Raw genomic sequence first — 15844 nt, 5'->3', positions numbered from 1 at the left:
AGTTCCACTTCTTCAAGTGTCACAACTTATATTTAAATAGTCGTTTGGTAGTACAGAGTATTGCTGAAAATAGAGACATGTTGTCGAAGCTCTTCATCTTGCACTCATCAGGACAATCCCCAAGAATACCAATGTAAGGGAAAACAATGACTTTATACTGCTTAAGAAGAGAGTGCTGATTGGTTGGCAAGTGAACTCTGATTGGTAGAGGTGTTGCCATGGCGAATGCACCAGTTTACGGTGACTGACAGTTAACTGCAAAGCTTTGTTTGAAATTTAAACTAGGCAGCTTAACTCTAATTGGTCAAGGCATTACCCTGAGGAATGAACCAGCGAATGGCTATCACTAATTTTGTTTAGCTGAAATAGGTGCAATGTTTGTACATGTTCTTTCTGTCTGCAAAGAACAGGGCCCTGTGTATTAATATATGTAGCTTCCAGTACACACAAATGCGCCATACTACGAGGCCTACTGACAATCTTAAATTGGTTGTCAGCATAATTCTTAGCACACTGAGGATTATTTAGCAAATGTTGTCCAATCACGGAATCACATCTAATGTTGGACACAGTGTTTTGAGTTTTGCAAGCACGGGCTGGTTGGGTACGGCCTGTACCTTTCCCGTTGCGAACAGTGGAAGGGGCATGTTGTTTGATACGATCTGCCAATCTTTGGTAAGTATGGCCTATATACCTAGCAACACACTGGCATTGAAATTCATACATCACTTTACTCATTTGTGTGACAGGTAGGACGTCTTTTTGGCTTGATGGCAGCATCCTGTTAGTGGCAAACACCACATATGTTGCTACTGCATAGTAGCAGCGTGAAACAGCTAGCTTCACCTGTCCACATGCAACATGAATGTCTGACCGCGTTGCGAGACTGTAAGACCAACCTGGACATATACATCAGTAAACCTGACAAAGGGATGGGAACAGTCATCCTTAACAAGCGTGACTATATCAACGTAATTCTTAATGACGGGTCCAAATTCATATCCATTGGACCTGCCGCTCAACATGCCTGGATAGCCTTGCTTGAAAGTAAGTTAAAAAAATGCTTGCTGGACTTGTGTAAGAGCAATGAGCTGCCGGGTGGTATATCTGACAGGGATCGTCCTCACGGCTCGCTGTGTCCACATATGTATGGGCTGCCCAAGCCACACAAAAGTGATGTCCCTCTATGCCCTATCTTATCTATGACCGGTTCTGCACAACATGAATTGGCCAAATGGTTGGGCGAGTTGTTACATCCAGATTTGAGTAACTTCTCCACATACAGTGAAGGATCCCTTCACATTTATGAAGACCATACAGGACTTGCATATCGATAGCAATGCAGTGTCCATGTGCTATTTTGACATTGCTAGCCTATTCACCAATGTACCACTTAAGGAAGTCAGACATTTGCGCTGCAGCACTATATCATGGCAATCTAGACCCAACACCATTGCGTGAATCAGTATTCATTGAACATATGAACTCGGCAACTTGCGCAGTTGAGTTCAGTTTTAACGACATCATGTACACCCAAATAGATGGTGTTGCCATGGGATCCCCACTAGGCCCAGCTCTCGCAAACATCTTTGTTGGATTCAATGAGAAACGTGTCTTTGAGGGAATGACACCTAACCTCCTACCTTTTGCATATTTCCGATATGTGCTGAATGCAATAATTTCCTTACACGTCTTAATGGGCTCCATCCTGCACTCAAATTTACCTTTGAAATGGAGCAGTCAAATGGACTCCCTTTCCTTGACATACTAGTTGATACATCTGCTAAGGGTTTCTCTACCACGGTCTACCGCAAATCTTCCTTCACTGGTCAATACACTCGTGGGATTCTTACAGTTCCACACGCTATAAATTGGCTTTATTGGCAACCTTGTAAATAGGGCCCGAGCCATTTGCTCACCATGCAAGCTTGATGCTGAAATAGGGCAAATAAAAGACATCCTGCGTGACAATGGCTACCCTGAACAGATCATTTTTCACTGAAAATCGTACAAACCAATGAATGGGCTTAAGGTCGCCATTTTCAGCCCTGAAGAGTGCCCAGTCTACCTCAAATTACCTGAATATCCCAAAAATGGGAGCAACAGGTGAAGTTAGCTGTTTCATGCTGCTACTATGCAGTAGCAACACATGTGGTGCTGTCCACTAACAGGATGCTGCCGTCGAGCCAAAAAGACGTCCTGCCTATCACACAAATGAATAGTGTGATATATGAATTTCAATACCAGTGTGATGCTCAGTATATAGGCCATGCTTCCCAAAGACTGGTGGATTGTATCAAACAACATATCCCTTCCGCTGTTCGCAACGGGCAAGGTAGCTCTAACATTGCCTATCTCTGCCCCTCCCTCAGCTCATCTGCTGCTGAAACCCTCATCCATGCATTTGTTACCTCCTAAACTTTACTATTTCTGACCAGCTTTCCACCTTGCACGCTTTGTAAACTTGAGTTTATCCAAAACTCTGTTGCTTGTATCCTTACATGCACAAAGTCTGTGCTTGCTGACCTACATTGTACCCAATCTGGCAATGCCTTTTTTTCATTAAAAAAAATTCTCATCCTTGTTTTCAAATCCCTCCATGGCCTCCTGATCTCTAACTTCCTACAACCCTCAGATCTCTGCGCTCCTCCAATTCTAGCATCATCGATTATAATCGCTCCACCATTGATGGCTGTGCTTCGGCCCCAAGCTCTACAATTCCCTTCGTAAAACTCTCTTTCCTTCTTTAAGACCTCCTTAAAACCTACCTCTTTAACCAAGCTTTTGGTCACCGGTCCTAATATCTCTTACGTGGCTCAGTGTTGAATCGTATTCGATGAGACTCTGGTGAAGCATCTTCGGACATTTTATTATGTTAAAGGTGCTATATAAATTCGTTGCTATTGTTGTGTTTTTTTTTAAATTGCAAGGTATCCCAAGAGATTCAATACAATCATTCATTCAAGAAGGGAAAACAAATTATTCTGCTCATCGAAATGGCAGTTCCGCTGTCCTAACAACCAGTTAGCCACATCAAGTAAAGTACCTTGTTACAAAGAGTATAACTAAAATACTCTACACAATGAGTGGTGAAAATCTGGATCGTGCTCTCCCAAAAGGTTGTGGATGCTAGGTCAACTAAATTTTTCAAGACTGAGATTGATAGAATCTGGTTAGGTAAGGGCATCAAGAGATATGGAAAAAAGGCTGGTAAATGGAAATAATGTAAAAATCAGCCATTCTAATTGAACTGCAGAACAGACTCAGTTTTACAAACAATGAATGCACTTCAAAACGGTGGGTTTGCACCATTATTTTGAAAACACAGGAGATACAACAGCTACCCTTTTACCTCCTCTCGTCCCACCATCCAGGACCCCAAACACTCCGTCCAGGTGAAAATGATTTATTTGTACTTCTTTCAATTTAGTATATGGTATTTGCCACTCAGAATGCTGTTTCCTCTTCACTGGGAAGATTAAATGCAGAATGGGTGACCGCTTTGGGGAACACCTCCATTCTTCTGGTTGTCTGCAATTTTAAATCTTTTCCCCAGGGGTTATGCTGCAGCTGTACAAAACCCTGGTCAGACCCCACTTGGAGTACTGTGAGCAGTTCTGGGCACCACACCTTTGGAAGGATATATTGGCCTTGGAGGGAGTGCAACGTAGGTTTACAAGAATGATAACTGGACTACAGGGGTTAGGTTACGAGGAGAGATTACACAAATTAGGCCTGTTTTCGCTAGAATTTAGAAGGTTAAGGGGTGATCTGATCGAAGTCTTCAAGATATTAACAGGAAAAGACAGGCTAGATAAAGATAAACTATTTCCACTGGTTGGAGATTCAAAAACTAGGTGGCATAGTCTAAAAATTAGGACCAGACCGTTCAGGAGAGATGTTAGGAAGCACTTCTTCACACAAAGGGTGGTAGAGGTTTGGAACTCTCTCCCACAAACAGCAGTTGAAGCTAGAACAGTTGTTAATTTTAAATCTGAGATAGATAGATTTTTGTTAAGCAAAGATATTAAGGGATACGGGCCAAAGGCAGGTATATAGAGTTAGGCCGCAGATCAGCCATGATCTCATTGAATGGTGGGACAGGCTCGAGGGACTGAATGGCCTACTCCTGTTCCTATCTTCCTATGTTCCCCAATCTCATATTGGCCTCTGTCCTCAGCCTCCTATATTGCTCCAATGAAGCTCAATCTAAGCTCGAGGAACAGCACCTCATCTTTCGGTTAGGCACTTTACAGCCTTCTGGACTCAAACTTTAAGTTCAGTAATTACAGATCACGACCTCTGCCATTATTTTTTCAGACAACAATGATTCTGCTGTTCCCATTTACACCTCCCAGGCCCAGCTTTTGTTTCTTTACTTATCCCATTACCATCTCCTTTTGCCTTACACCATCATTGCTTTTGTCATTTAACCTCTTTTGCAGATTTTCCTTTTGTTCTTTCCTCCCCTTCCCTCTACCCTTTCCCTGACTCAGTACTTGCTTAAAATCTGTTACATCTCTAACTTTTTCCAGTTTTGATAAAAGGGCATCAACTGGAAATATTAACTCCTCTGTCCACAGATGCTGCCTGACCTGCTGAATACTTCCACCATTTGCTTTTTAATTTTCAACTGCCTTTTGAGGTTTTTGCAAGATTGGGACCATAGAACAACATGAAATTGTGACGGAATAATTCTTCAGTGGCAGGCTGAACATTCCATTGTAAATGGCAAAACTGATCCAAAATAGAAAAAAACGATCAACAGTCACACCACAATTTACAACAACCATTTTAACACCCGTCACATTACTTGTGCCGACCATATAATGTTTCTATTCAGTTAGAAAGGAGTTAAGTACACTGATAAAAATTGCAAATTACACAAATGTCGCTGAAAAGACTTTCAGATTGGAACAGAATTTACTTCAGGCTTTTTTTTAAACTTCTGATTTACATGACAAAAATAAAGCAGCAATTACCTTGGCTGTTTTTCCAAGCGAATTCCAAGCCTCCCATTTTGCCTTGTTGACAAAGTCCAACATACTTGGCTTTGGTGCATTGCAAGGACCTTGTGTAGCCTATTAAATTCAAGAAAGCAGAAGACTTCTTTTCAGATATTTCAATTGATTATTAAAAAAAATTGAAAAGTATTGCCTAACTTAAAGATTCTTCTTTTAATAACCAGAGGACACAAATTTAAGATAATTGGCAAAAGAACCAAAGGTGATATGAGGAATTCTTAACATCTGGAATGCACTGCCAGAAAGGGTAGTGGAGACAGATTCAATGGTAACTTTCAAAAGGGAAATGGATATATAGTTTAAAAAGTTGCTTAGGTAGGAGAAAAAAAACAGGGGAGTGGGTCTAAATGGACACCTCTTTCAAACAGTCAGCACAAACATGATGGACTGAATGACCACCTTCTGTACTGTATGATTCTTTAAATTGAAGATATCCTCTATAGACTGCTAGTGTGAACCTGAATCGTTTTGATACAGGGGTGGGTGGTGAGGTATTGGGCAGAAAGAGAAAATAAATATCACATGTGAATTCTTGTCAAGATATTGTAATAGAATGTCATGATGTCACCATGTGATCATTTCTGTCCTCACATTGGATAAAAAGGACAGCTAGGTCTGTAGAATGTCAATTCATTTTGACCCAGACCTCACTCAACCTCCTACAAGGACCTGAAGGGATGCCTGGTATGTAGAAGATGCCTTTAATTTGAAAAATGAAGGCAGCCTTACAATGAAAGTTATCAGCACCTTTCCTGACATACTCTATATAGCCAATTAACTACTACTTTGAAATGTAGTCACTGTTGTAATGTAGATAACGCAGAAGCTAATTTGTGCACAAGGCCCCACAAACAGCAATGAAATAAATGGCATTATTTAAAAAAAAAGAGCAGGATTTTGGTGCTGATATGGAGGTAGGAACGGAGCTCCTGCACCTGTCATGGTCGTCCAGTGGAGAAATTGCCCCTCTGTGATGATGGCCTAGCAGCGGTGGCCTTTTTTAATTGAAAATTTTTAAAATTTCTCTTCAGAGGGCACCCCTTCTCTCTCTCTCACATGCAACGGTAGCTCGCATCTCTGACAGTGTGGATGTCAATGTGCCATTGCTGGAAGGCCTCCTATTGGCCCTCCAGCCTTGGGAGCCTGCCCGCTGTCTTTAATTGGACGGCAAGCGCATTCCCTGGATGCTAATTGGCTATCTCTGCAGAAAATGCATTCGGCGTCTCTCACAGATGGAACACGAGGTCCTGACCCTGGAACAAAACTTCTGTCCCAGAATGTCTTTGTTGTTTTACAAATGCCATGTGGTACTACTGATCAAATTGAATGGCCCCTGACTTAGTTTGAAGGTTTCTTCCTTCTAAAATGATAATGAAGAATGCATTCCACTAGCCATTTTTAAAGCCTATATATGGATGCAACATTACAAAAGGACCATCACAGGGGTTAAAGACTGTGATTGACGAGTAGATTCCATGCGATCATGTTGTCTCTGTAATGTAGTGTAGTTCCTAAATAAAGTGGTATCCACACTTGGCAAATGGAGCTCTCGTGAATCAACCATCTAAATAGGGATAGATGTATCAGGTTGAGAAAATCTCAGCGGAGAGGGGTGCTTCATACTCAAAACTGTAACCCTTAGAAATTGAAACTTCGTCAACAAATCCTGTTATTGGAAGTTCCTGTGTGAAAGTAAGCATCCTGAATACGCGTCTTAATGGTCCATGACACTAAAAGGTCTCAATACCATACGATTGTAATACCACTTTGGACTCTCTTTGGAACCTGCTTGAGGATTTAAAATCCAAAATTGGTCAAAATTCTCCTCTTATTGTAGAAATTACAAAGAAGACAGCTCATCATGAATACTGGTATTGTCACAAAATTATAACAAAACATGCTTTCAGCACAGTGGGTCTCCAAATTAAAGAGTGTACGTATTTCTTCATATATTTGTATTGCTATGATTTTTTTTTTCCTCCTTGGTATATTCATAAATCTTATTGAAAGGATTGTCAGTGCAGCAGCAATAACAGAAGATAAAAACAGAAAGCGCTTGAAATACTCAGCAGGTCTGGCAGCATCTGTGGACAGTCACCAACCTCTACCTTGCAGAGGCTGACACTTCTTCCTACCTCCCCCTGGGCCATGACCCCACCACCGAACATCAAGGTACTGTCTACAGAACTGTCACTGACCTCACCTCCTCCGGAGATCTTCCCTCTACAGCTTCCAACCTCATAGTTCCACAATCCCCGACAGCCCGCTTCTACTTTTTTATTTCCACAGATGTTGCAAGACCTGCTGAGTATTTCCAGCGCTTTCTGTTTTTATTTCAGATTTCCAGCATCCACAATATTTTGCTTTTATTTTAACAATAGTAAGAGGTTTTTTTCCCCATTACTGAGTGTTCAATGGAAGCATTTTCCCAGTGTGGAAGAGTTAATTACTAGGGGGCATAGGTTTAAGGTGCGAGGGGAAATGTTTAGAGGGGATGTGCGAGGCAAGTTCTTTACACAGTGTGGTGAGTGCCTGGAACTTGCTGCCGGGGGAGGTGGTGGAAGCAGGTACGATAGCGACGTTTAAGAGGCATCTTGACAAATACATGAATAGGATCGGAACAGAGGGATACGGTCCCTGGAAGTGCAGAAGGTTTTAGTTTAGGCAGGCATCAAGATTGGCACAGACTTGGAGGGCCGAATTGCCATGTTCCTGTGCTGTATTGTTCTTTGTTCTTAGTAGTTTGAGCAGATCATTCACCACGGTCTAAGTCAGATTGTACAGCATATACTGGGAAAGATAGCTTAATGGCTATGGTACTGGTCGAGCAAGTTCATACATCACCGTGACAAGCTGAGAACTGAGTTCAGTTTCACAGAGACTGAACACAAAACTGCCCTTAAAAGAAAAGATTGGGGAGCACTTTCAGTTCAAAGCACTTACAGTACATTAGAAAAAAATCTAAGCTATCAATCTAAGCCATGAAATTCCTTCTTTTAACAATAAAATGGGAAAGTTTATTTTTCTCCATAATTAATGCTCTAATAAAGTCACAGGTTGTTAATTACTGAGATAATTCCTGTTTTTCATTAAGAGGATCTGTCACTCTTTAGTAACTAAATTAAATTATCTCCTAAATTATCTTCCAATGTGCCCGATAATGTGTACTGCCAAATGTTCTGATGATCTGGTTTACAAGGATGACTTGCAAGTGCCTTGGAATGTTCTTTTCACAATTATTTAGAAACTTTGGTTACACCACATTGGAGTACTGTGCAGAATTCTGGATTCCATAATCACAAAAAGGATATAGGGACACTGGTGAAGATGCAAAAAAAGATTTATAAGGATGAACCAATCAGGAAAGACTTAACAGATTGGGGCTCTTTTCTCTAGGAAAGAGAAAGTTGAAGGGTGACCTAATGGAGAAATTTAAAATTATGAAGTGGCTTAATGGGGTAGACGTAGAGAACATATTTCCACTTGTGCGGGGGTATCCAAAGCTAGGGAATAAATACAAGGTAGTCACTAATAACTTGAATTAGGATTTCACGAGAATTTTTTAAAATCCGGAGCGTGGTTAAAATGTTCAATGAGGAGTGTAGAAGAGCATGCTCGGAATAGCACGTGCCAACCTGGTGAAGCTACAACACATGACAACATGCTTGCTAAACAGCAGAAGCAGAATGCTATAGCCAGAGCTAAATGATCATATAGACAATGGATCCAATCGAAGCTCTGCAGTCCTATCACATTCAGTCACGAATGGTGCAGGACAATTAAACAACTAACAGGAGGAGCAGGCTCCTTGAGCAACCCCATCCTTAACGATGGTGGAGCTCAGCATATGAACGTAAATGACAAGGCCATAGAGTTTGAAATCATCTTCAGTCAAAAGTGTCGAGTGGATAATCCGTCTCTGCCTCCTCCTGAGGTCCCCACAATTGCGATGCCAGTCATCAGCCAATTCAATTCACTCGATGTGATATCAAGAAACAGTTGAACACACTGAACGCAGCAAAGATTATGGGCTCTGACAACATCACGGCTGTAGCGCTGCACATCTGTGCTCCAGAACTAGGTGCTCCTTTAGACAAGATGTTCCAGTGCAGTTACAACTGGCATCTACCTGACAATGAGGAAATTGCCTGAGAATATCTACAAAAAGCAGGACAAATATAATATGGCCAATTACCACCCCTTGGTCCACTCTCAATCATCTGCAGTGTAATGGAAAGTGTTGTCAACAATGCTATCAAGTAGCACTTACTCATTAATAATTTGCTCACGTATACTCTGGGTTCCATCAGGATCACTCAGCTCCAGACCTCATTACAGCCGAGGTCCAAATATGAGCTAAAATGTTGACTTCCAGAATTGAGGGAATATTGACTGACCTTGACATCGAGATAAGGGGGGAAACCCTCTCGAGTCATACCTAGCACAAAGGAAGATTGGAGGCCAATCATCTCAGTCCCAGGACAGCAACCTAAGCCCAACTACCTTCAGTTGCTTCGTCATTAACCGTCCCTCCATCTTCAGGTCAGGAATGGGAATATTCAATGATGATTGCATTGTCTAATTCCATTTGCAATTCCTCAGATAATGGAGCAGTCTGGGTATTCTGCAGCAAATGATTCACCTCCTGACTCCCTAAAGTCTTTCCACCACCTACAAGTAAAAAGTCAGGACTGTGATGAAATACTCTCCATTTGCCTGGATGAGTGCAGCTCCAACAAAACTCAAGAAGCTCAACACCATCCAGGACGAAGCAGTCTGCTTGTTCGACACCCCAACCACCACCTTAAACATTCTTCTGTTCAATATTGGCGCAATGTGACTGCAGTGTACCATTTACAAGATGCATTGCAGCAACTCGCCAAAGCTTCTTTGACAGCATCTCCCTAGAAGACCGAGGGCAGCAGGCAGATGGGAACACCACCATCTCCAAGTTTCCCTCCAAGTCACTTACCATCCTGACTTGGAAATACAACATCATTCCTTCATCATTGTTGGATCAAAATCCTGGAACTTGCTCCCTAATAACACTGTGGGAGTACCTTCTCCACATGGACTGCAGCAGTTCAAGGTGGCAACTCACCACCAAGTTCTCAAGGGCAATTAGAGATGGAAAATAAATGCTGGCCTTGTCGGCGATGCCCACATCCTGTGAATGAATTAAGTTTTAACAAAGTGGAACTAACCACAACATGGATTAATTGCAGGAAACAGCACATATGCATTTAAGGGGAACCTAGAAAAGTACCATGAGGGAGAATGGAATAGAAGGATATGCTATAGGTTGAGATGAAGAAGGGTGAGCGGAGGCTCCTATGGAGCATAAGAACTGGCATAGACCAGTTGGGCAGTATAGCCTGTATCTGTGCTGTAATTTCATTGCAATGTAATTCCAATGTCAACACTGTAGATTGGATAGGATGTCAAATGCAGAGACAACAGAACCAGGAAATATTAGATAGTGCAGTGCGTTCAGGCCCAGTTAAGGAGGCTCTCCTATCTCAAGATCGAAATGTAGGTCTATCTGTAATGTCAATTTGCAGGCTATTGAATTAAAGTTCCATAGCCAAAACCAACCATGTCAACAGGGTGACTTGAGCAGAAAGAGAGCAACCAAAATGGCAACTCTCCATTGGAGAGAAAATTTAATCATGGGACTGAAATTACTTCCCACAGATACAATCTTAAAAATCTGCATGGAAGAGTAACCTACATTGAAAACACTTCCTCTTAGACTTAATTTATCTTAAATTCACAAGTGACACTAATATTGCAATGTTAAAGATAGATGTGCAGGTCAAATATAAAGGGAAATGGAAATACCATGTTGTTGGAGTAGGTTAGGATTCTGGCATCATATCTTATCAGATAAGGGGTAACTTGGGAAAAATTTTTGCATAGTATGGAATCAGCCATTTGTGACCTAGAAATCTGTCTGTCTAGTTTCATCCTTCAATATGAATATCTCTTTACTTCGATGAGCATGATCATTAATATACAATTTAAAAGCGGATGCAGGAGCTGAGGGACCTTGGGGTATATGTGTCCAAATCATTGAAAGTGGCAGGACAGTTTGAGAAAGCAGTAAATAAGGCATATGAAATCCTGGGCTTTATAAATAAGGACATAAAGTCCAAAAGTGAGGACGTTATGGTACATCATTATAAATACAGGTTTGGCCTCAACTGGAGCATCGCGGCCAATTCTGAGACACCACACTTTAGGAAGGATGTGAAGGCATTGGAGAGGTTGCAGAAGAGACTTACAAGATAGGATCCAGGGATGAGGAACTTCAGTTACACGAATAGATTGGAGAAGCTGAGGCTTGTCTCTTAGAGCAGAAGGCTGAGAGGAGATTTGATAGAGGTGTTCAAAATCATGAGGGATCTGGACAGAGTAGATAGGGAGAAACTGTTCCCATTGGTGGAAGGATCCAGAACCAGAGTACACCAATTTAAGGTGACTGGCAAAAGAAAGAAAGGTGACATGAGGAAAAACCTCTTTACACAGCGAGTGGTTAGGATCTGGAATGCACTGCCTGAGTGTGTGGTGGCGGAAGATTTAATCATGGCTATCAAAAGGGAATTGGTAATTATTTGAAGAGAAAAAATTTGCATAGCTTTGGGGAAAAGGACAAGGCAGAGGAGTGGGACTCGGTGAGTTGCTCTTGCAGAGAGCCAGCAGGGACATGACAGGCTGAATGCCCCCCTTCTGTGCTGCAACCATTCTATGATTCCATATTCCAACTATACTAAATATTTGAAAAATAAACATTTATATCTTTGGGGAAAAAGCGAGTGAAAGCTGGCTACAGGCTTGATGGGTGAAATGGCCTCCTGCCTTGTTGTAAAATATTGTGATTCAATAGAAAAACACTTTAAAAAAAAAGTAAATGAAAGATTCCAGGAAATACTTTAACACTTCTGCATCATTCTAAGATACCATGGCTCAAATGATGTTCTTGAACAAATGTTCATAATACTACATTAATAATATTCCACATCACAAGTTCACAGAATACAGTACTACCAGACCTTCTGCTAGCATTGCTCACTGAGTTGGAGGAAGGATGTTAAGGCCTTAGAAAGGGATCAGAGGAGATTTTCTAGAATGGTACCTGGAAGGAGGGACATTAGATATGCAGAGAGATTAGAGAAGCTGAGATTGTTCTCCTTACAGCAGAGAAGGTTAACAGGAGATTTAATAGAGAAGGGTTTTTATGCAGTAAAGAAAGAGAAATTGTTCCTACTGGCAGGAGGGTCAATAACCAGAGGATACAGATTTAAGGTAATTGGCAAAAGAACCAGAGGGGAAATGAAGAGAATTTGTTGTATGCAGTGTGATATGATGATCTGGGAATGCACTGCTTGAAAGGGTGGTGGAGCAGATTCAATAGGAACTTTCAAAGTGGAAATTGGATGTGTACTTAAAAAGAAAACATTTTTAGGGGAGTGGGAACAATTAGGTCTTTCAAAGAGCTGGCACAGCCAAGGTAGGCGAAATGCCCTTCTTCCCTGCTGTATGATTCTTTTCTATGAACTGCCTCTTTTAAAATTTCAACAAAATTACTTTTTGTTTTCATTATGTTATGAAAATGCTTCCATTTTAATTTTTTTTTGAGGACTTGTGTTTAAAACTGAAAAGATTCCATGGGTGTGTTCTTTTTTCCAAGGGTCACTGAGAGGTCTTATTTGAAATCAACCTTTATTGAAAGTCACATGCCTTAAGCTCAATAAACAACAGAAATCTTGGTGACTTTGGGAAGATTTTACAAGAGAAGTGACATGTCAAGATTTATGGTGCTCAAGAGTGGATTTCATTTTTGAATACTGTTTTGAGTTAGTTGGAGGTCAGCCTGCCAAGAGAGAAAGACCCAGCTCATCTCTTTCTTCACTTCTCTGAAAAGCCCCGAGAGTTCAGTGTGTGTAAGAGCTACAACTCTGATGCCGCATTTCTACTGAAAAGCTGGAGAAACCAGCCGGATTAATCCTCATCGGCGCCTGGAAAGAACTGCTCCAGAAGAGATCCCTCAGTGATTAGACAAACTTAACCAAGGCTAGGCTAAAGGAATTAGCATAAATGTTGGTGTTACAGTTAAAACCAGGGGGAAGAAAGCAGATATAATTGCGGTACTAGCACAGCATTTGAAATTAGAAGAAGGAAAAGACAATCCAAATGGTAGTTCAGTTGAATTAGCTAAAATTAAGTTGCAGATGAAGCAGCTTGAACCGGAAAGGGTAAAGGAAAGAGAATTATAAATGAAAAAACTTGACCTGCTATTTCAAAGGGAGCAAACAGTGTGGCAGGAAAGAGAAAAAGAAAAAAAGGAAGGGAATTTGAATTTAAAAAGCTGGAACTAAGACAAAGGGATGGCCTTGACTCCAGTGAAAATTCTGGTGAGCAAAGAACTGACTCCAGCCCAGGACCCAGTGGAGAGCTGTTTAAATTTGTACAAGCCCTCCTGAAATTTCAGGAAAGGGATGTAGAGGCATTTGTCATTTCTTTTGAAAAGATAGCTAGACAGATGAAATGGCCAAAGGAAAGCTGGACATTGCTTATGCAAAGCAGGTTCATGGGCAGAGCTCAAGACGTTTATGCTATGCTTTCTAAGGAGGCTTCTGCAGATTACGAGATGGCAAAAAGGCTATTCTTGCTGCTTATGAGTTAGTCCCTGAAGCTTGTCGGCAGAAATTTCAGAACCACTAGAACTTCCGAATTATACAGAATTTGAGAGGGAAAACAAATTAATTTTGATCATTGGATGCGGGCACTAAAGTTAGAGGCCAGATACGAGAACCTTAGGGAAATAATTCTCCTGGAAGAATTTAAAAATTCATTTCCTCTGTTCGTAAGAAACTATGTAGAGAACCATAAGGTTTCAACAGCCAGATAGGCAGCTGAGACTGCTGATGATCACGAGCTTGGTTACAAGCCCAAACCCTTTTTCCGTCACTCCCACAAATGTGAAGGGGGGAGGGTGAAAGGAAGGCAAGTAGCCGGGGGCATGAGGGACAGCTGGGAACATCCCAGGATCTCCTCCTCAGGCCGGAAAGAAAGATGCTGAGCGTGGAAGTGACATCCAAGAGCTTAAGTGTTACCATTGCCACAAAGTGGGACACCTTCATGCAGAATGCTGGAGGCTGCGGGGTAAACCCATGGGACTTACTGGGGTACACAAGGCCAATGCAGAGAAAGGGGCCCTGACCAAGAATATGATAGATCAGGCTGTAGCTCTGACTGCAGCTGTAAGGCCAAGTACAAAAACTGTGGGGAATGTCCATAAGATACCTGAGAGTTATGGGGAATTCTTGTCAAAGGAAAGGTAACTTCTTATCCCTCAAGTGAGGCAGATAAACCTATAGTTATACTTAGGGATTCAAGAGCCACCCAAACTCTTTTGCTGGAGAAAGGCATAACTTTCCCACCAGAGAGCTCACTGAATGCCAAGGTTTAAGTGAATGGTATCAGCGGGGAGTATACACCTGTATCTTTGTATTGGGTGCACCTGGAGTGTGACCTAATGTCTGGAACGGTAACTGTAGGAGTTGTCCATAGTTTGACTGTAGATGGAGTTGACCTACTCCTGGGGAATGATTTGGCTAGAGTGAAGGTAGTAGCTTCTCCAGTAGTCACAGAAAGACCAAGTGAAGTCAAAGAGACAGAACAGTTGCAGGAAAAGGTTCCAAAAATTTTTCCTTCATGTGTGGTGACCCAAGCAATGGCTAAACAAGTTCCATTGTCAGAGGTCAGAATGGCACCCCAGATAGATAGCCGAATATCTGAAATTTTCTTTGGGGGTTTGGAAAATTCGAAGGAAATGTTCAATAAGTCTTCTCTGATCAAGGCTCAGCAAGCCGATCCAGAGTTAAATAAAGTAGCACAAATGGCTCTAATGGAAGCCGAAGCAAAGGGAGTTCCGGGAGGCTACTATAATAAAAATAGGATTCTGATGAGGAAGTGGAGATCTCCTCACAGACCTGCGGACAAAGAATAGATGGTTGTTCATCACATAGTGGTACTGCCCAAGTATCGCCGGGAAATATTAAAGACAGCCCATTAAATTCCGATAGCGTGATATGTAGGGATCCGGAAGACCCAATCATGTATATGTCGCCATTTTTACTGACCAGGTCTTTAAAAGGGATGTGGTGCAGTTTTGAAAAACATGCCATAGGTGCCAGATTGTGGGAAACCACAACCTGCCATAAAACTGGCACCTCTAATTCCCATAACAATTTTTGGGGAACCATTCCCAATTGAGATTCAGTCGGAACAAGGATCCAATTTTATGTCGAAAATTTGGGAAGTAACAGGTAGTTTGCGGATAACACAGTTAAAGTCTTCAGCATACCACACACAAACAAAAGGGGCTTTGGAACGGTACCATCAGACACTCAAAACGATGATCAGGGCACACAGTCATGAATATCCCCACGATTGAGATAAAGGATTAGAATTTCTTTTGTTTGCCACTAGGTATTCAGCTAATGAGTCTACCGACTTTAATCCTTTTGAATTAGTTTATGGACAGGTGCTGTATTTCTATAAGACTCTATGACATGAGGTAAGAGGTCCTCTAAAACTAATCAAACAAAGGTTTTTAAGAAGAGGGACAAATCTTCTGTGTTACATTATGGGCTGGATTTTATTTGTGCGCCACGCTCTGTGGCGGCGCACTATGAGTGCGGCAGACTTCCGACATGGAAGTGCCGCCGCACAGCCCCCACGATATTACATGCGTGGGCTGATTGAAATAGAGGAGGCGGAGTGGCCGTCTCCGACGATGTAGAGGGGGCAGCTGT

The 15844-nt window shown here is 41.7% G+C and overlaps 1 protein-coding gene and 1 long non-coding RNA gene across 3 annotated transcripts in view; one reads left to right on the top strand and one right to left on the bottom strand.

The window, feature by feature from the left end:
• eci2 (enoyl-CoA delta isomerase 2) overlaps positions 1–15844 on the bottom strand; it is a 184084-nt gene that overhangs the window by 76773 nt on the left and 91467 nt on the right. For both annotated transcript variants that reach the window (XM_068054521.1, XM_068054511.1), the window contains exon 3: positions 4983–5081. In XM_068054521.1, the coding sequence (XP_067910622.1) occupies positions 4983–5081 (99 nt within the window). The remainder of the gene's footprint in view (positions 1–4982; positions 5082–15844) is intronic.
• Positions 1–15844, top strand: part of LOC137382535 (uncharacterized) — a 95158-nt gene that overhangs the window by 65320 nt on the left and 13994 nt on the right. The window lies entirely within an intron of this gene.

This window comes from Heterodontus francisci, chromosome 2, assembly GCF_036365525.1.
Source record: "Heterodontus francisci isolate sHetFra1 chromosome 2, sHetFra1.hap1, whole genome shotgun sequence".
Classification (NCBI taxonomy): domain Eukaryota; kingdom Metazoa; phylum Chordata; class Chondrichthyes; order Heterodontiformes; family Heterodontidae; genus Heterodontus; species Heterodontus francisci.
Note: the sequence above shows the minus strand (reverse complement) of the source record. Positions and strands in the feature narration are given on the sequence as shown.